Source organism: Melanerpes formicivorus, unplaced genomic scaffold (assembly GCF_026170545.1).
Source record: "Melanerpes formicivorus ecotype bairdi unplaced genomic scaffold, bMelFor1.0.p_v2 SCAF_123, whole genome shotgun sequence".
In the NCBI taxonomy this organism is placed as follows: domain Eukaryota; kingdom Metazoa; phylum Chordata; class Aves; order Piciformes; family Picidae; genus Melanerpes; species Melanerpes formicivorus.
Window position 1 is genome coordinate 81038 of NW_027142475.1, and position 18381 is coordinate 99418.

Genomic DNA, 18381 nt, shown 5'->3' on the forward strand with positions numbered 1-18381 from the left:
CCGCGGCGGCCATGGCAGTTACGGGCACTGCGAGGTAGAGTCTGGGTTGGGACTGCCTACAGACCGGGGCGAGCGCTGATTCCCGCGTAGGTCTCGGCTTCGGGGATCTACGCTGACTTCAGCGTGGAGGGTAGGCGAAAGCGCTACCAGCCCCCGCCTCTATTCCGGCCGGCGTCCGAGCACGGCCCCGCGCCGCCAGACGGCTTGTGCCAGCGCCAAAGATGCAGCTGCCTTAGCCCATAGGCCGGAGGGAACTAGCGCATCCGGCCCCTCCTCTCTAGCTCCGTGCCTGGTCCCGTTCTGTGTCCTTGGCAGGCGCAGCGCCCGCCGTGGCCATGGCGGCTTGGCCTGCCGCACCCCTCCTCATCAACCTCGGTGGGTCGCTGCTGGGCTTCCTAGGCACGCTCACACTGATCCCAGCCTTCAGGGACCTCTTCCTCACCGCACGGCTCTTCGGCGAAGACCTCAACAAGGCATCGCGGCGGCCCGTGTGAGTAGCGTTGCCGTGCCGAACCCTGCACGACAGGGCCGGACCGGCACTGGCCCCGGGAGCGGTCGGGCTGACTCCCTGCCTTACCTTCCTTCCAGCCCCGAAGCACAGGGCGTGATCAGCGGGGCCGTATTCCTGATCGTCCTCTTCTGCTTCATTCCCGTGCCCTTCTTGAGATGCTTCGTGGAAGAGCAGTGCATGGCCTTTCCTCACGACGAGGTGAGGCACATCAGGTGCTGGGAGCGTGGAGGGCACAGACAGGGACCGGCCACCGATAATCAGGGTCGTATTCTCTCTCCTGCAGTTCGTGGAGCTCATCGGTGCGCTTCTTGCCATCTGCTGCATGATTTTCCTGGGCTTTGCAGATGACGTTCTGAACTTGCGCTGGCGCCACAAGCTCCTTCTTCCTACCATGGCTTCCCTCCCGCTGCTCATGGTTTACTTCACCAACTTTGGGAACACGACCATCGTGGTGCCTAAACCCTTTCGGGTGCTGCTGGGCATGCACTTGGACCTGGGTAAATTATGAATCGCCAGAAGCCATCTTCCAGGTGGCAGTCAGTGGGTGGAAGGGGTCACCTGACAGCACTCTGTGCTGCAGTGAGAACACACAAGGGATTTGCTTAAATAACTAGCGAGAAGGCACAGCTCCATCTGCTAAATATTAGGCCCGAAAGAACATCTAGAAACCCAGCATGTATTCAATTGTGCATAGATAGGCAGCAATCTTTTTCCCAGGATTCTGCCAGGTGCACACTTCACTCAGCTGCCAACATCAGAATGAATGAAGGACAGAAGCAGAACATTACAGGCTGCTCCCGTGTTGCAGTGCTTTCCTGTAGTCACTGTGCTGTGTGTACGTGTACACGTGGCAGCTGATTCACAAGAGAGAAAGTCATTTGTTAGTAAACTACTCCTATCAAAACTCTGAGATCGATAGGTAATGAACTGTTGTACAAAGCAGGAAGTGAGAGCTTTGGTGAATCACACCGTGGCCTACTTTGCCTATGAATATTAAAGCACTTGGCTGGCTCTGATCTGCAGGTATCCTCTACTACGTGTACATGGGCATGCTAGCAGTGTTCTGCACAAACGCCATCAACATTCTTGCTGGAATTAATGGAATTGAAGCAGGGCAGTCTCTGGTGATAGCTGCTTCCATTATCATATTCAACCTTGTAGAGTTAAATGGTAAGGAAAATAACATATGTTTGCAGGGGCAAAAAGCTAAGAGATGTTAAATCCCAGATTTCGAGATCTGGTATTACTGTCTCAAATACTTTTTTGGGTCTGTTTCCTTTTATAGGGGATTATCAAGATGATCACATTTTCTCTCTCTACTTGATGGTTCCTTTTTTTTTTACCACGCTGGGGCTGTTTTACCACAACTGGTAAGAGAACAGACTTTCAGAGTTTCTTTGGAAACATCTTTTCCCTTTACTTTCTCCATTTGCAAACAAACTAAACCACTTAGCAACACACACAGAGCACACCAGATCATTGACAGGCTTCTTGCCAGACTCAAGAGCAGAGAGCCGTGATGTGCTTTTAGTTTTTCTTGTTAGAACAGCAATGGTGATGGCTCAACAGAATGCACAGAATACCTTCCTCATGTCTCGCTGGCTGGCTTTCATACTGTATTCTCAGCTAGCCAGGCTGTGGGTCATAGTCCCACAGTTCTCAGCATAAATAACTGCAACTATGGTTTTGACTGTGCAGATCTGCTGCAGATCCCTCTTGGCCCATAGCCTGCCACATGGGAATACATTCAGTGGTTCTCAAGTCATTTGCATGGCAACGGCAGTCGTGACAGAATCACGACATGTTTTTCTGCTCTGTGGATTGCAGGTACCCATCTCGAGTGTTTGTTGGGGACACCTTCTGCTACTTTGCCGGCATGACCTTCGCTGTGGTGGGTATCTTGGGGCACTTCAGCAAAACAATGCTGCTTTTTTTCATCCCGCAAGTGCTCAACTTCCTCTACTCGCTGCCTCAACTATTCCACGTCATTCCTTGTCCCCGTCACCGGCTGCCGAGGTAACGTGCCCAGGGGACCTATAATGATACCACAGATTGTGCCTTTTACCTCCAGCACCAGCTGAGACAGGTGGTAGTAGATGGTCTTTTTACAAGTGTAAGTTAGGCTTTTAAAAATAGTTAACTTGTATGCCCCCAGATACAGAAAAGTGGATTTCTTTAACAGTGTTAGAGACTGATTGTTACCAGCTACAGGATTGAGAGGAACTGATAGAGGCTGCTTTTAACGCTGTTGCAGTGGCATCTGCTAAGATTTCATAGCAGCAAGTGTGTGTCACCAGTTTATCAGCAGTTGCTCCTGCAGATGTTAGATCTTTCCAGTTTTAAAACCATATGGCTATATTCATATATTGCAGCTGCAGTGGCAGGGAAACTCCTGATTGTGTCCAGTCTGAGGCACCAGGTAGCAGCAGCAGCTGATAAGTATATTGGATTATTTCTGCTTTTGTCCGCCACTAGATTTCTTTCTCAACTACTCAGCTAGGGATCTAAGTCAGTTTACATAGGCATCTTTCTGAGTCCTTGCTCTATCATCTGGACTAAAATTTTACTATTTCTTTTAGGCTGAATCCTAGTACAGGAAAGCTGGAGATGAGCTACTCCAAATTCAAAACTAGGAGCCTCTCTGCCCTGGGAACAAAGATTCTGAAGGTAATATCCAGAAAACATTCAATATCCAGATGCATTTTGAGGAGGTGATCAAATGCAAGAGGAACAGGATGGGAGCAAATACAGAGCTTCTGGGTTCAGTAATTATTTGCTGGCTCTAATCCATAAGAAAATACTCTGCTTAGTCTGTCACCATCCTTCATGGTCACTCGATTGTGCAAATAATTAGTCTTTCAGAGCAACCACATGTAGTGCTGTCTCAGGACCCCCACAAGCCTGTCCTCTTTTGTTAGCAAGTGCACAAGGCAGGCTTTGGGGATGGTAGAGCAAAGGGATCCTGAGTAAAACCAGTGGTAAAATAAGAGTGCAATATTTCTTTCCCCAGGCAGTCAAGATCTTGCGCATAGTGGATGTGAGGAGCGGGACAGATGAAGATGGTGAATACACCGAGTGCAATAACATGACACTTATTAACTTCATTATAAAGCTGATTGGACCTACTCACGAGCGAAATCTCACTCTACTGCTGCTACTCATTCAGGTCAGACAAATGGTTCCTCCAGCAGAAGGATGTACTTTGCAAAAGAAACTGATCCAAATCAGTCTCAAGAGTTTCAAGGGGGAAAAGGGGGAGTAAAGTGTCACATTCTTCACGCAAGATGCAGTTGAGCTGTGGAACTTGAGGAAAATCAGAGGTTCACACAACCCCAGGAGGAAACAGATTGCTCCTCATTCCCACCCCTTTCGTTGAGAGCTAATAAATGCAATACCCTTAGGTAAGCTTGAGTATCTTCCCAAGGCACAAATTGTTTAATGCTAGAAAAACAGAGTGCTCTGTGACTGACCGAGTACAACCTGTTTCCCTGTTTGTGTTTTTCAGTCATGCCAGAGAACTTCACCCTGGAGTTCTCTCTGGCTGGTGGACTTGCATAAGCATGCTACTCAGCAGTAGCTGGAATCTGAGCAGAGCACAGTAGAGTTTTGAAGCAGCTTGGAGTGCAAAGATAATGTGCCTCAGATGCTGCCACTGCCTCTGTTAAGCACATGACCTCTTATACATACGATAGTGGAAATGGCAGCTTTTTGAAAGGCCTGCATTGCTTAGCTTCCCACAATACAACTACTTCTCTTATTCTCAGATCAAAGATGAGAGATTCTTGCAAGGAAAGAGAAGAGACACTTAACCAAATTCCCATTTGAGAGGAAGGACTTCCAACAAACCAAGCTGGAGACCAAACAGGGCTTAGGCAAACTACATTGCTGATGGGAGAGAATGGGAAGTACAGACCACCTGAGCCCAGACACAGCAAAAAAAAATCTTGTCAGTGCCTTCTTGGAAGGATGCAGAATTGTAGCTTTGACATGAGGTATTTTCCATTACAAACCATACGCTTCATGTTGTAATACAGGCTCCTTAGGAAGGAAAGAGTTCTTCCCAGCCAATGATCTCATCCACTTACTCTCACAGTATGACTGCAGAAACATGCAGAAATCCCCTGCAGATAGCTACGATTCTCAAAGATAAGATCTGAGTTCTTGGGCCAGCCCTCTCCCTTTGATCTTTCCATACTTAAAGAAGTCTGCAAGTGTGTTTTAGTGAAGTGAGGCATACTGGAAAGTGTAGCAGATCCATCTGGAAAGGAGAAACCTGCTAGCCTATAAACTATTTAACACTATGTTTCTGTTTGATTATTATCCAGGTCCTGGGCAGCATGATTGCATTTTCAATTCGGTACCAACTAGTGCGCTTGTTCTACGACGTCTGACTGGTCTGTCAGGACCAGGCAGAAGAGTCATACCTGCCAGCTACTGATAGAACAACTCAACTGATTGTAGGCTGGACCACTCAAAATACAAGCAACTACGCTGGGTCTGCCAGATGACTGTAGTCATCTTTCTGGGTTTGGTGCAGAGATGGCTTTTTTCTGATTCTGCCAACAGAAGAGATTCACTGCTACTTGGACATCGTCATTGCTGGCAACAACTCTCAGAGGGGAAGTAAGTGACCAAAATGTTCGTTCGCAGCATTTAGGGCAGGTGGGAAAGATGAAGTCTCTGTGTGCCTAGCAAGCATGTTACTGTTTCCTGAGGGAGTAAACAGGAGCTTGAATTTGTATGAGCCTCTGTACCATAGAAGAACAAGTAAATCAGAATGCTCTCCTGGCTTCTCCAGTCCTGTCACGGGTCCATGGACAGAGCGACATGTTACAAAACCATACTCAAAACTCATAGCACTCTGAGAATAAAATAACTCGTGGTACCTTTTCCCTTCAGTGCTTTGCCTCAGGAATACTGGCATGCATAGAAACTAGGTTGCAAAACACCTCTCTCTGGCTTTCTACCCTGCCAAGGGGCTGAGCCGTTCTGCAGCAGATTTCTTCCACTTTCACATCTACCAGGACTATTTCCACCAAGGGCATTTATATCTGAACATCTTTATCATCTTCATTTCTACCTTTCATCATGAAATAGGACCTGTCCGGAACAGGCTAGCAGAGCAAGGATTGGGTAAGGATCGATGTGTCCTTCCATAACAGAGGACATCAGTAAAAGCCTTAGATTAACATGCAACTAAGACCCAAGAGGCTTCCAATTCCTTTTCCTCAAATACAAATCAATGTTTGTATAGCAATAATCGGCTCACCACAGAATTGCTGTCTACCTCATAGACAAACACCTAACAGGCATTGGAGTACCAGGTTAAAGAGTCTTGTGTGAGATTCACAGCTGTGAAAAGCAAAATGATGCAACAGCAAAGCCTGCAATGCTGAGGGAAGCAACGGTAGAAGTTGCTGCGTCCAGTACCTTAATAAAGGTGATGCTGCTGCACCCACATGCACCCAAATCTGACAAGTAGAGAGGCTGGAATGTATTCCTAATAGGCAAAAATGACAGAACTGTCAAGGTGGGAAGGGACCTTAAAGATCACCCAGTTCCAACCCTCTTGCCATGGGCAGGGACACCGCACACTAGATCAGGTTACTCAGAGCCCCATCCAGCTTAGCCTTTAAAACTTCCAGGAATGGGGCTTCTACCACCTGCCAGGTTTCCCATGTCTCACCACCCTTATGGTGAAGAATTTCTTCCTACCATCCAATCTGAATCTACCCACTTCCAGTTATGTTCCGTGCACATGTCCATCAATGCTTCTCAACACCAAAAAAACACAGCATTCCAACGTGAGCAGCATAAGCAGCTGTTCAGCTGATCAGGTTGTAAGTTTGGTAAATATAGTCATATAACCATGGACGGGTACATGCATGTAAACGCCACGAATCTGGTCAGTAAGAGATCTTAAATACTCTCCAATAACCAGCTGCTGGATTTCCTCGCACCAGGGCATCTGAACACCCGAGGTACACAACACTACTCTACTTTCACTCGAGGTTTATTACTCAGAGAGAGTGAGAAATACATGTTACCCGATCCAAATATATGACCTTCTAGCAGCCAACCCTCACAACACCCACTCTGTTTTCTCCAGTAAACTGGATTAGACCTACCTCCAGTAAGCAACCAGCCCACCCCAATCTCTCCCATAGCTCGCACTGGACACTTGGCTCCAAAGCCTGTTACCCTACTAGCTTTTTAGTCTGGATCAGTCACTTGTGATCACACACGTTGTCACTCCTGCCCCACTCTGCACACGCAGGGGCGCCCGCCACCAGGCAAGTCTCACTACGGGATCCAGCGGCGGCGGTCCGAGCTGCGGTAGCTCTGCGCCCACCCCGCCCCGTCGGAGGCGAGCGCCAACGGCCTCAACAGTATGAATTTAGCGCCTTACCCTCTTATTGGCCGCTCTCCGTCGCCAATAGACGAGTGGCAAGCGCGGTAGTATCGCACAGGCAACCAGTCAGCAAAACGTTTCTTCCGGGGGTCGCACCAATAGGGAAGCGCAGTGGCGCTGGCCAATGAACTGAACCCTACTTAACGGAAGGCTATAAGAAGGCTGGGTGCAGGGCCTCCCACCTCACTTCGCTACAGAGCACCGAGCGGCGGGAGGCGGCGTGCATATCGGAGCGAGGCGCCATGTCTGGCCGGGGCAAGAGCGGCGGTAAGGCCCGAGCTAAGGCCAAGTCTCGCTCGTCCCGCGCTGGGCTGCAGTTCCCGGTCGGGCGCGTTCACCGGCTGCTGCGGCGCGGGCACTACGCGGAGCGGGTGGGGGCCGGCGCGCCCGTCTACCTGGCGGCCGTGCTGGAGTACCTGACGGCCGAGATCCTGGAGCTGGCGGGCAACGCGGCGCGCGACAACAAGAAGACGCGCATCATCCCCCGCCACCTGCAGCTGGCAGTGCGCAACGACGAGGAGCTCAACAAGCTGCTGGGCGGCGTCACCATCGCGCAGGGCGGCGTGCTGCCCAATATCCAGGCCGTACTGCTGCCGAAGAAGACCGGTGGCGGCGTGGGCTCCGCCAAGGCCGGCAAGAAAGGCGGCGGACAGCAGTCGCAGGAGTACTAGGCCGGCAGGCCGCCCCCCGGCGCCACACAAAGGCCCTTTTCAGGGCCACCCACCTTGCTCACCGAGAGAGCTGCCATCCGCGGGGGGTGGTTGGGGGGGAGGGTGCGCGGCTCTGTCGTGCCTGGAGGCGGTGCTGGGCCCGGCCAGGCGGAGCTGGCGGCAGGCTGCCTGTTTGGGCGCAGGGGGGCGCGCTGGCGTCTGCGGCGGGCTAGCTGCCAGCTGCAGCGAAGGCCAAAAAGCAGCCAGCTTGGGTCCCGTCAGGGAAACTGAGCAGAAGAGTTGCTCCGTAAAGACTGCTCCACTGGGGTGCTCGAAACTTAACTGTATTTATCACCTGTTACACACATTCAGTGGGCATTGCATAGAGAATAAACAGCGTTTCATTTGTAAAAGGGGACCCCAGCAAGATGCCTTTTAAGTGTTTCTACAAGGCACTGCAACATGTGAGCCCTGCTGTGAGGACGGTGATCCAGTCATGAGTTCAAGGAGCCATAGTAAAAGGGACTAATGGTTACAGGGACTGCCTTTTCAGCTTCCCCTCAGCTGGTTAATGTAGATGAATGACTCCCAGATTATCTCTGCAGATAAGCATACAAGGGAAACTAGATCGGCTGTCCACTTCCTAATTTACTATAGACCACTTGACAATTCTGCATCCAGAAACTGCAAACTTCATTCCTCACCTTAGCTGAGACCCATGAGGACTGTGGTCTCTCTGCTGCTTTGCTATAAGAAACTCAGCTTTACAAGCCTAGTAGCAGTCTTCCTCCTCACTGTTCTGATGAACATATGGGGCCAAGTAACGTCAATGACCACTGTCAACAGAGTACAGCACTTTAGCAGCATCCCAGATAAGCCTCTGATAATCAGTAAGAAGTGCCCTGTTCCTAAATGGAATAGAACACTTACAGGCTTGGGTTTGTTGGGTTTTTTACTTTAAGTCCCTAGCTACAAAAATTGTTGAAAAACGTTCAATTTGCTATTTAGAGAAATTCAGGTGAATGAAAACCCTTAGCAGCATAAGCTACTCACCATTTCAAGTTTTTATGCCCAAACAGCAGGTAAGGCTGGTGTGAGCATTTACATAAATCCCTTCCTCCAAAGAAGGATGATGGTGTAGCTGCAACAACTGGCTAGAGTTGTAGCAAGCGTGCTGACTGCACAACAGCTTTATCGGGCATCATTGAGCTGCCTTGCCACACTGAGGATGTGCTTAGCTCCCTTGCTCAGAAGTAAACTAGCTAGTTCAACACCAAGGTTCTCTGCTGCTTCTTGGGCCTGACCAGGGATGTTCTTGGCTGTGATGCCAACATGCTGCACATCATCATTGGGTCCATCTTCATTCTGCAAATAAAAACACCTCAAGATAAGAAGTAGGCAAGGAATAGTTTCAGCTGCATTTGAAACAGGAAATAGTGCACTCTTCAGAGTTTCCAAGGAACCAGACCAGAAGTAAGAGATTTCAAAAGGTGTGGTGGGGTTGTTTTTTCAGTTCTGGGTCTGGATTTTGAAGGCACCATGGTTCACATACCTGTTGGGAATAATTAACACTGGTCTGCATAGTTTCCTTCAGGCTATCAGATCCATCCAAGCTGTACACTGCTCCTGTCAAATACAGCTTGGAAAGACAGACAGAAGGGGTTAATACCTCCTCAACAGACAGCCAACTACCCATTTAAGAAACAAACACAAAACACAGGCAGCTAAGTCTGGTGGGGAAGGCTTTTGTGGCACAGCGGAATCAGCAGGAGGAGTGGCTGTTGGGGAAGATGCAATTTCTCATGGAAAAAGCTGGGCATTTTTTCAGCTTCCCGTCTCCTTAACTGCAATCTGTTGTGCAAAACCACCAGTTTTCAGGGGTCAGAAGCAAGAGTTTCAGACCTCAGGGCAACGCTACCTTTAAATGGCTGGGGGGAAATGGGTGGTGTGGAGGGGAGGGTGCATCTGGTACTTGGGGCATTTTCTAGTTTCAGTAGCCAGACCCATTCCTAAAACTCCTGACTTGCACACAAACCTGGAAGGCTCAAGTCAGGAGCCTATCTGCCCTACTTGGCTATAAAGCTGCCTGCTGGAGTTACTTTCAGAAACAGTTCAAGGAGCACATGTGCTGGAATAGGTTTTCAGAAAGATAAACAAAAGTACTCCTCACCTGGCCATCTTTCAGCACAGTGTTGACAGCAACAGGGACACTGCATCCACCTTCCTAAAAGAAAGTTGACAGAGAGGCTCCCACTCAACACATTCAAAGCAGAGGCCTCTGAAAAGTTTAGGCTGCACACAACCCCACCTACTGCTCTTTGGGCCGCTCTCAATTCAGAAGTAATCTCTACTTTGCAGTTGGAGGATTTCCCCTATTATGGTGTCATGGCAACAGGCGGAGCAGCACTGACCGCTGCAGGCACAAGAGCAAGGATACAACACCTACCAAACGTTTCATAAAGGCTCTCTCGGCAATGCAGCGTAACACAGTGTCTGCGTCATGCAGGGCAGATACCATATTCAGTATCTCTTGATCTTTGGCACGAACTTCCACTGCTAAGGCACCCTATAAGAGACAAAAATAAATACAATATAACAACCATTGTAATTCTTTAGCTTTATTCATTGGTGTGTGCCGTGTGCATTCAGCATTAGTCATGAAACAGAACTCGGAGGTTTGGCTGCACTTCACTAAGGTAGCAGCAATGCTTACAGAAATCAATTTCAAAACAATCCACTGCTTGCAGGGATGTCCCATAGCTACTGCTGTAAAGGGCAGATCAGAACTTGCTTCAGCCAAGTGTTCAAGATCATGCTGTCAACTCAAACCATTCTAGAACTTATTTCAGTTATGACTACATATATAGAAACACCTACACCAATGTCCCTTAGTGGTGAGAAGGCTGGATAAAATCCAAGCTTTCCAACCTTTTCTCAAGATAAAGATCAAGTGGTAAAGGAGTAACAGTGACAAAATAATTCCTTCCTGAAGTGGAGACAAGACTGCGAAGGGAAAAAACAACCAACCCAACTAAATACACTCCCCGCCGTGGGGCACCTGACAAAGGCATAATCAAAGAATCACTCTTTCAGATAATCTACAGTCATCACTTGCAATCACTCACGCATAGCCAGCTCGACTCTAGCAGATTTGATACTGTGCAACACTGTGTAAAAGCCACACAGCCAGCATAGGCTGTAACAGTATACCTGCCTAGGAACAAGAGCAGTAAGAAAGTGCTCCAAGGGAGGTTATTTCAGCTTCACTTTATGGGAGTTAGGACACTGTGCATAAGGGAGAAGGAAGCAGCATCACAAGGCAGATCCTGTGGTGCCTCTGCACAATTAGCACAGTACAGCACAGCACAATGCTGACCCTGACACAGCCCACCCCATAGCTGCTGCATCCTCCCAGTGTAGCTGTGCCACAAGTTACCTTTTACCATTTACTGGTTTTCTGTTGCTTATGGAAACCAGTCCTTACCACAGTGAGTAACAGAGCTGACAACCATTCTTTCCACAAGCTTTGCCTAAATGGTGTAACAGCCAGCAAAAGAGATCAATGCAGCAGTTCTTTGGCAACCAATGCATGAGAAATATTTGGCACAATTAACACCTCTGACGCATCACACCACTGCTGACTTTCAACACACAGCGCAGCTTAACGTCGTAACGTACCTGTCCAACGGCATACAGACAGTCTTCAGGGCTTAGAAGCTGGAAAAAAGTAAAGTCAGAGTTAACTCAGAGTTAACTGTTCAGTATATAGGAAGCAAGAGCCAAATTCTATGCTCACTTCTAACACCTATTGATTTTGTGCCTGACCAAAGAAATATCACCTCTCTCTTCACATCTTGGTATTCCCCCCCAAAGTGAGATAATGCACTTCCTTTCACCCCAAGTGTAACGCTTCGTTCATCAGCCAATTGGAAATTTCTAGCACCAGTGCTAGACTCAAGCATGGCAAAACGCTGGAAGATGATCAGATAAACTGCTGCACCAAGGAAAAGGCAACAATACACATTTCTGTACGAAGAAAACAGAACCCACGGATGAACCAGAGTTAAAAAAAAGAATTCTCCACGAAGAGCATCAAATCACAATCTAACCTAGCAAGGGATTCAGTAGACCACCAGGCCAACCACAAGGTCAGAAAGGCAAGCAGTTCACAGCACAGAATGAAGTTGTCTCCTTTGCTGCTCCTCACCTGTCCAATGCGATTCTCCCAGCCCATTCTCTTCAGGCCAGCAGCAGCCAGGATAATGGCACTGAAGTCTTCCTTCTCATCTAGCTTCTTTAAGCGGGTATTTAAATTCCCTCTCTGTAGTAGTGTTCAGGCAAGCACAGAAACAGCAGGAAGAGTCCTACAACCACCTGAGATATGCCTGAGCATTTACAAAATTAACAGAATCCAACAGCCTCCAAAGAAGAAGCAGAGTACCACCCTGAGAGTGTTCAATGAAGACAGCTGTTTGAACAAGATTCTGCCAAGCATTATGGAAGCTCTGACTCCCAAAAGATACACAGTTCAGCACATTATCAACACCTGACACCAACTCGTTTTGCATGGCAAAGAGCTAGATTATTAGGGCTGAAGTAACGATCACTTTCACCGCTTGTTCAGCAGCCTAGGGGCCCACATCACACATCGAGTATCAGGAACCAGCCGGCACTTGGCTGGCACTGTGGCCAACACACAGCAGGCATAGACAGTTTGTCAAACATTCTTTAACATAACATTAATTTGAATCCTGAATCTCAGGCAGATTAAAGCTGGTTCCTTCTTTACAGCCTCATGAGAAAGCAGAGATCAGACTAGGCTACGGTGTGCTATACAGCCCTCAGAACAAGGCAGTGCAGGGTAGCCTATAAGCAAGTGGTTTGCTCTTGCAAGTCATGGTATACATCAGTCTGGAATCTAGATGTCACACTAAGTTATATTTTCCTGTTTGCAGCTCCCACCTTTTGCCAGGAAAGGATACAATATCCCTGAATTCTAACTGAGGGAACTTCATTTTGAGCTGGGCTGCTCTCCGAAGTGAGCTGGTTCCAATCACACTGTGGGGAAAAATCAAATCAGTGAAATAGAGACTCTAGCTCTTGCCTCCAGAGATGTCAGAACTTTCAAGGAAAGAAATTATGACCTCTTTATTTTCTTTTCTTTTTTCTTTTAACTGAAATGAAGATCCAAGAACTTGCCAATGATTTGTATCTTCTTAGCAAAAAAAACATGCTGTGATGTTTAGCATAAAGCCTGGCTGAAGCTAGATATAGGCAAGTCAGTCCTGAGGAAACAAGGGCATTCCCTAGCCACCATCAAGGACAGAGGTATTTAGGACTGTAACACTTGTGTGTGTGTGAGAGAGACCAATCAGCTGTCCCAAACTGAACCAGACATAATCAGACAACTCAAGGTTCTGAAATGGAGAGACTTCATCAATGATAGAAAAACAGTTGGAAGAGAACCTTTGGAAACAGGAGGGGAACTAGAAACCACAGAAAATTGCCGGTTTGGCCAATAAGCATTTTCCTCCTAGAAATGCATGATACTCACTTTTCTTGGTACCCTGGAATCTAAACCAAATGTGATCTTCCAGCTACCCACATGCGCAGACGCAGGACTCTGCGTTTCTCTGACAGCTAGCTTGGCTTTTTTACCTTTATCCAAGAACTTTCACTCAGCTGTCTCTGACAGAACACTCCCATAACTTCTACAGAAAGAGAGGTAATTCCAAGTGGAGGAATCACTCATGTTCCCAGCAGAACCATAAGAAAGTGATGCCCAAAAGTCAACAAAGAAATTTGAACCAGTAGGGTGAGAAAAAGAGCACGGTTCAGGCCCACAAAAGTAAAATAGTGGACACTCTGTCTGCATCGGTAAGCACAATGCAAAGGAGCAGGAACTCACTCCAGAGACTATGACAGGAAACTCGAGAAAACACAGCAGCTCAAGGGTGGCTTGGGAGCTCGAACCTCACTGGGTCTGCAGTACTCCCATGAGACACCACCGCTCTTTTCAGCAAGTGGGTTCAGTGTGACATCTATGGAAAGGTAATGGAAGGTAGTGTAAAACTACTGCAGGGTAAAGCAAGGAGCTCATTGACTTGCCACTGGGAATTATCAATCAGTTCCTCCCTTCCATTTTCATACTCGTCTGTCTTCCTCTTACTTTCCCCACTCACCTCTTCTCAGGAAGGAGGCTCAGTGTTTTCCCATGGTTTTTGGGATGAAAAACAACAGCATCGAGTGGGTTTTCCCTTCTGCAAAATAACACAAGTGTGGAACGGTTGATTGTTCAACAGCTACTATGTTTAACAGCTTTTCTATAGGTCACCATAGGGACCACCTCTGGCTTCAAAATACCCCAATATCCTTGCAAAAGCAATAATTCCAGCAAACCTCCTAGCTACAGAACACTAGAACAGCTCCAGTGCTTCCGCTGCTCCAGAGATTACTCAGAAGACGGTCAAATTTCGAACACCTAAAAGGATCTAAAAGCTGCCTTTACTTTGCTACTGCTATCGACACTAAAACACAAGTCCCTTGGAGAACCGAGCCTCATGTCCACACTTACTTGCAGACGGCACCAATGGTAAAGCCAAGAGGAAGAGAGGTTGGTAGGTCTTTCAAGGAATGAACCACAAGGTCAACTCTAAAAATGAGAGGACAATAATCACTGAACAGACAGCCAAGCTCACACAGTGCCTATAAAAGAGGCCTGCAGGTCATCTACAGAAAAATGTAAATGCACACACAAAACTCATTTGAAAAAGAGGAAGTGATTTCAGGATTCTGTAGATTCACAGCATTACTCCAGAACAGTCACTTCGCTTTTCTCTGTCTCTCTTTTCCCACCTGTAGAATTAAGACAATGCCTTCCTCCCAGCAACGATGCAAGACACATTACAACGATCAGGTCAAACGAGAGGAAGGTGCTGGAGACGTTCACACCAACTAACCCACAGAACCAATATGCAACCAGGTTGGTGTCTGGTGCATTTCAGATTGCAAATAATGTATAGCTGAAGTAAAGTCTGTCTGCTTTGATACAAGGCAGACAAACGTTGTTGTAAATGCTTGAATCTCCATCACTTTCCCACTGTATCAAGTTCCTACCTGTTAGAGATGCAGAAGAGTGTCTTTGGTTCTAAACCTACTTTAATTGCATAATTAACATAGAATTATGTTAGTAAACACTAACATAACACTACACATGGTACGCAATATACGTTAACATCACCAAGCAAAGTGTTTTTAAACGAGCATGCTTGTAAGCAGGAATGAGCTCACAGTACAACCTCTCTGATGTGCATGTAACACACAAAGCACAGGGGGAGAAAACAGCCTAACTGGGGCAGATTCAGTGACAGAAACCCACTTCAAAATATGCAGTCTGAGCCCAGGACAGAGAGAAGTAAGGAAAAAAGCAAAAGACAATGACTTATCAAAGAATCCATTTCTTATCCAGGAAGGTACCAGAGCAGAAGGAAAACAGATCGCATATGCAGCAAGCCAAAGATGTCCAAACAGCACCCCAAATACCAGAGGAAGAAGATGAAACAATGAGCTCTTACTCATTTCTTTCAAGTGCGTTTTCCAGCTCTTTGGTGAAGAGGCTCTTCTCCCCGATCTACACATAAACAGAGGAGCACAAATCACAAAAGCAACATCTGCAAATACATCATCAAATACAATCACTTCTTGTGCAGAGGAAGGAGAGGTCCTTTACCTTGGAAAGGGCTGTATCCAAGATCTTGTCTCCGGTTGTTGACATGGCAACTGGTCAGGGAGAGAGCACAGGTACAATGCGAAGCTCCATGAGAAGGTACAATGTGAAGCTCCATGAGAGCACCTAGGCCTAGACTGAGATCTCTCTGTAACGTGTAGTGCACGGTGCAGTGTCACATGCTACTGCACGAACAAGAACTCAAGATAAGCCTGAGAGCAGCTCACTGCTAGAAAGGCACTATGCTTGAGACAAGCTGAATTAGGATGTCCTTCACTGTTCTTAACAACAGAGCGAGGTGAGAGTGGGCACGTTTTGGGAAGAACTGACCCAACAGAAATTGCCAGTGTCTTTCTCCAGAGTACCGGCAATCAGGTACTTGGCAATTCTCTTCAGTGGAAGGCTGGGCTCCCATTATTCTGCTCGAATGCCTCAAGCCCCAGACAGGAAAACATCGTTAATGCACACTGAGATGCAGCCAGAGCAATACCAGGTTCTCCAATGAAGCAACATAACACCATCTGCAGAGCTTTGATCATTAGGATGTTATGAAATCCACCTTTCTCCCTTGGAAGCAACCAGCAGCAGTTGCTCAGCCACACAACCTAACTGAATTCAGACAGAACTTTTAGATAAGCAGGGTTGAATCCTCCTCCTTTTAACGGCACTCCACACACCTCTTGCACAAAAAGATAAGGAGCTGGCTCCTGCTGCCGTCTAGCCTAGGGCAGCTCCAGAAAAACTTACCAATCTCAAAGCGGAGGTCAGGGTATAGCTCACAGAGCATCTCAACTACACTGTCAGTCTGAATTCGGGCCAGCTGCAACAAAGCAGAAAGCAAAGCCCTAAATGAAGCACACACCATCCATACAGTAGCTGGAGAGGATTTTGCTGTTCTTCAAGCTGCTACTTTCTCCAAATTGAAAGTATTAGAAATAAGTAGCTCCAAATAAAATTGCTCATACGTACAAATTCCTTAAACCATGTGAACTCTCATCATGACTACAGCATTTCACTGAAGAACTTATTTTTTCAACTAAGTAGCAGCATAACCATCTCCCCATGTCCAGTGCCACTGTGATCCAAGCACTAGCAAGGCTAAGAAAATAATTTATCTAAGTTAGGAAGAGCAAAACAAGAGCAGAACCCTACACACAAGGATTTACACACTCTAGTTCCACCTGGCTCAACAAGGTCATCAGCTGTCCACTTGTCGGAAAATCCATTTCTCTATGCCACCTTGGGACCCATTTTCATAGACAGCATTTACCTACCTAAAGTCTGAGCCACTCGGTTTTACCTCTGCAGAATGTGACTGCTGAAGGCTGCCCGCTCGTTGGCAAGCAGGCAGAAAGGTAAGAAAAGCCATCCTCCTGCTGCTCAGGGATGAAAGAACAAATCACGTTGCACACCGGGTACCCACTGCTTTTTCTAAGAGTGTGATTTTACCAACACTGCAAGCTTTGGGGGAAGCCTGTAGGATTTCACTGTGCCCGCTGGAAAAATCTGTGGATACTGGCAAGTATGAGTCACTTATCCTCTGTAAAACCAGGACCCTACTTAGAGGCTCTAAGGACATAAAATGAAAAACAAACAGGCACAGCAAACAACAGATCTTAAAACACTGGATTGCAGGAAGAACATTCCCTTGCATAAGAATAGCACAAGCAAGTGAAGGAAACCCAGAATTACCCTAGCAGATGATGAGATTCCACACATGCAAGCAGCAGACTCAAGCAACCACAAGCAAACTTCATTTTTTTTCCCCACTGATGAGCTGTGCAGCCTGCGGCAATTAACACCGTTCAAGAACTGCAGTTTCTCTATGCCTAGAGTATAAGTAGACTCTTCCCTTTGTTAAGGGCCACAAGAACCTGAGGTTAGGGAAAAAGGTAGTACTGCGTGCACAGCTATGTTCCTTGCCCTGATGTCTACACTGAACGCCTGAAAGTACAGAGTTCTTCCTAGAACGTAATGAAAAAGATTATCTCAGAACAAAAGCCTGAAGGACGTTTATCTCCCTCTGCATGACTGCTCCTCCCCGCTGCAACCAGCTGGTAAGAGATACCCGCCGTATCTCTAGACATACCCTTTCCCTGTACTTTGTAAGGGCTGAAATCATCGGTTGTTGAGGGGGGGTTTGAGTGTGTGTGTTTGTTTCCCGGCTCCTTAGACGGGCTGCGTAAGCCTTGCAAGTCAGAAAGTCCACAAGAAGATCACGGTTATCCCGGAAGGGGACTCGCACCTACACCTCCCGTTCACTGCACAACGGCAGCGCTCTTTAGAGCAGGCGGTCCTCCGGGCTCCTAGGAACGTGTTTTCACAACATATCCGAGGAGCCCCAGGAAAGGGATCAGAGACGCATGAACGCTCCGTCCCGCGGGGCTCTCTCACGGGGGGAACAAGTCCCTTGTCTGTCACCTATCGTCAGGTTCAGCACCAGACCGCTTCCTCTCGGGAACACCGAGTCGCTCCTCGGCGGGAGGAAGCGCCAGGACACGGAGGGACGAAACCTTTGCCTCTGCGGGCCGCGGGGGCCGAGAACGGGCGCCCGCCCCACGCTCTAGTCCCGCCGCTGCCTACCTGGCTCCGGCGGGTGCCCACGCGGACCACTCTTCTACCCACGCCGTTCTCACCCTGCGACAACAACCGGGTCAGCGCCCACCCCCTACGCCGCCGGCCCCGGCAGCTGTCGCCTGGCCATCGCCCCACACCCGGCGACCCTGGTCGCAGCCAGCGCGACCCAGCGCCCGCCCCTTTACCCCGGCAGCCCCGACTTACGACAGTCACGTCCGGCTCGGCCATACCGCCGCTTCGTCCCTCAGCGCAGCCCGCACCAACCCCGCCCCCTAGGCGTCACGTCCGGTCCGCCCATGCTAGCCCGGAACGGTCGCGGCGCTGCCGGTGCTGACTGGGCCCGCCCCCTCGGCGCCCCTGCGGCCCGCCCCCTCGGCGCCCCTGCGGCCCGCCCCCTCGGCGCCCCTGCGGCCCGCCCCCTCGGCGCCCCTGCGGCCCGCCCCCTCGGCGCCCCTGCGGCCCGCCCCCTCGGCGCCCCTGCGGCCCGCCCCCTCGGCGCCCCTGC

The 18381-nt window shown here is 48.5% G+C and overlaps 3 protein-coding genes across 3 annotated transcripts; 2 read left to right on the top strand and 1 right to left on the bottom strand.

The window, feature by feature from the left end:
• The first annotated feature begins 60 nt into the window (after window positions 1-60).
• DPAGT1 (dolichyl-phosphate N-acetylglucosaminephosphotransferase 1) lies at window positions 61-5396 on the top strand. Its single transcript, XM_068167778.1, has 9 exons — window positions 61-490; window positions 589-709; window positions 795-1008; window positions 1535-1681; window positions 1797-1881; window positions 2339-2527; window positions 3091-3178; window positions 3522-3677; window positions 4837-5396. Exons 1-9 carry the CDS (start codon window positions 336-338, stop codon window positions 4900-4902), a joined length of 1221 nt encoding a protein of 406 aa, XP_068023879.1. The 5' UTR covers window positions 61-335; the 3' UTR covers window positions 4903-5396.
• A 1649-nt stretch (window positions 5397-7045) lies between these two features.
• H2AX (H2A.X variant histone) lies at window positions 7046-7803 on the top strand. The gene has a single exon (XM_068167839.1). The coding sequence runs from the start codon at window positions 7166-7168 to the stop codon at window positions 7592-7594; it is 429 nt and encodes a 142-aa protein (XP_068023940.1). The 5' UTR covers window positions 7046-7165; the 3' UTR covers window positions 7595-7803.
• A 93-nt stretch (window positions 7804-7896) lies between these two features.
• Window positions 7897-18165, bottom strand: HMBS (hydroxymethylbilane synthase). Its single transcript, XM_068167838.1, has 14 exons — window positions 18081-18165; window positions 17883-17936; window positions 16047-16119; window positions 15303-15352; window positions 15148-15203; window positions 14148-14225; window positions 13756-13833; window positions 12556-12631; window positions 11781-11894; window positions 11252-11290; window positions 10020-10139; window positions 9744-9797; window positions 9126-9212; window positions 7897-8938 (listed from the first exon to the last, which is right to left on the bottom strand). Exons 1-14 carry the CDS (start codon window positions 18102-18104, stop codon window positions 8765-8767), a joined length of 1077 nt encoding a protein of 358 aa, XP_068023939.1. The 5' UTR covers window positions 18105-18165; the 3' UTR covers window positions 7897-8764.
• Between the last annotated feature and the right edge of the window lie 216 nt (window positions 18166-18381).

Bases quoted from the DNA above. Each gene is read 5' to 3' on its own strand.
- DPAGT1 (XM_068167778.1), top strand. From the start codon at position 336: ATGGCGGCTTGGCCTGCCGCACCCCTCCTCATCAACCTCGGTGGGTCG. The intron at 1,882-2,338 runs GTAAGAGAACAG...TGTGGATTGCAG, and splicing joins GGGCTGTTTTACCACAACTG to GTACCCATCTCGAGTGTTTG. The intron at 3,179-3,521 runs GTAATATCCAGA...TTCTTTCCCCAG, and splicing joins TGGGAACAAAGATTCTGAAG to GCAGTCAAGATCTTGCGCAT.
- HMBS (XM_068167838.1), bottom strand. From the start codon at position 18,104: ATGGCCGAGCCGGACGTGACTGTC. The intron at 15,204-15,302 runs GTAAAGGACCTC...GTTTATGTGTAG, and splicing joins TGGATACAGCCCTTTCCAAG to ATCGGGGAGAAGAGCCTCTT. The intron at 14,226-15,147 runs GTAAGAGCTCAT...TCTCATTTTTAG, and splicing joins AACGCACTTGAAAGAAATGA to AGTTGACCTTGTGGTTCATT.
- H2AX (XM_068167839.1), top strand. From the start codon at position 7,166: ATGTCTGGCCGGGGCAAGAGCGGCGGTAAGGCCCGAGCTAAGGCCAAG.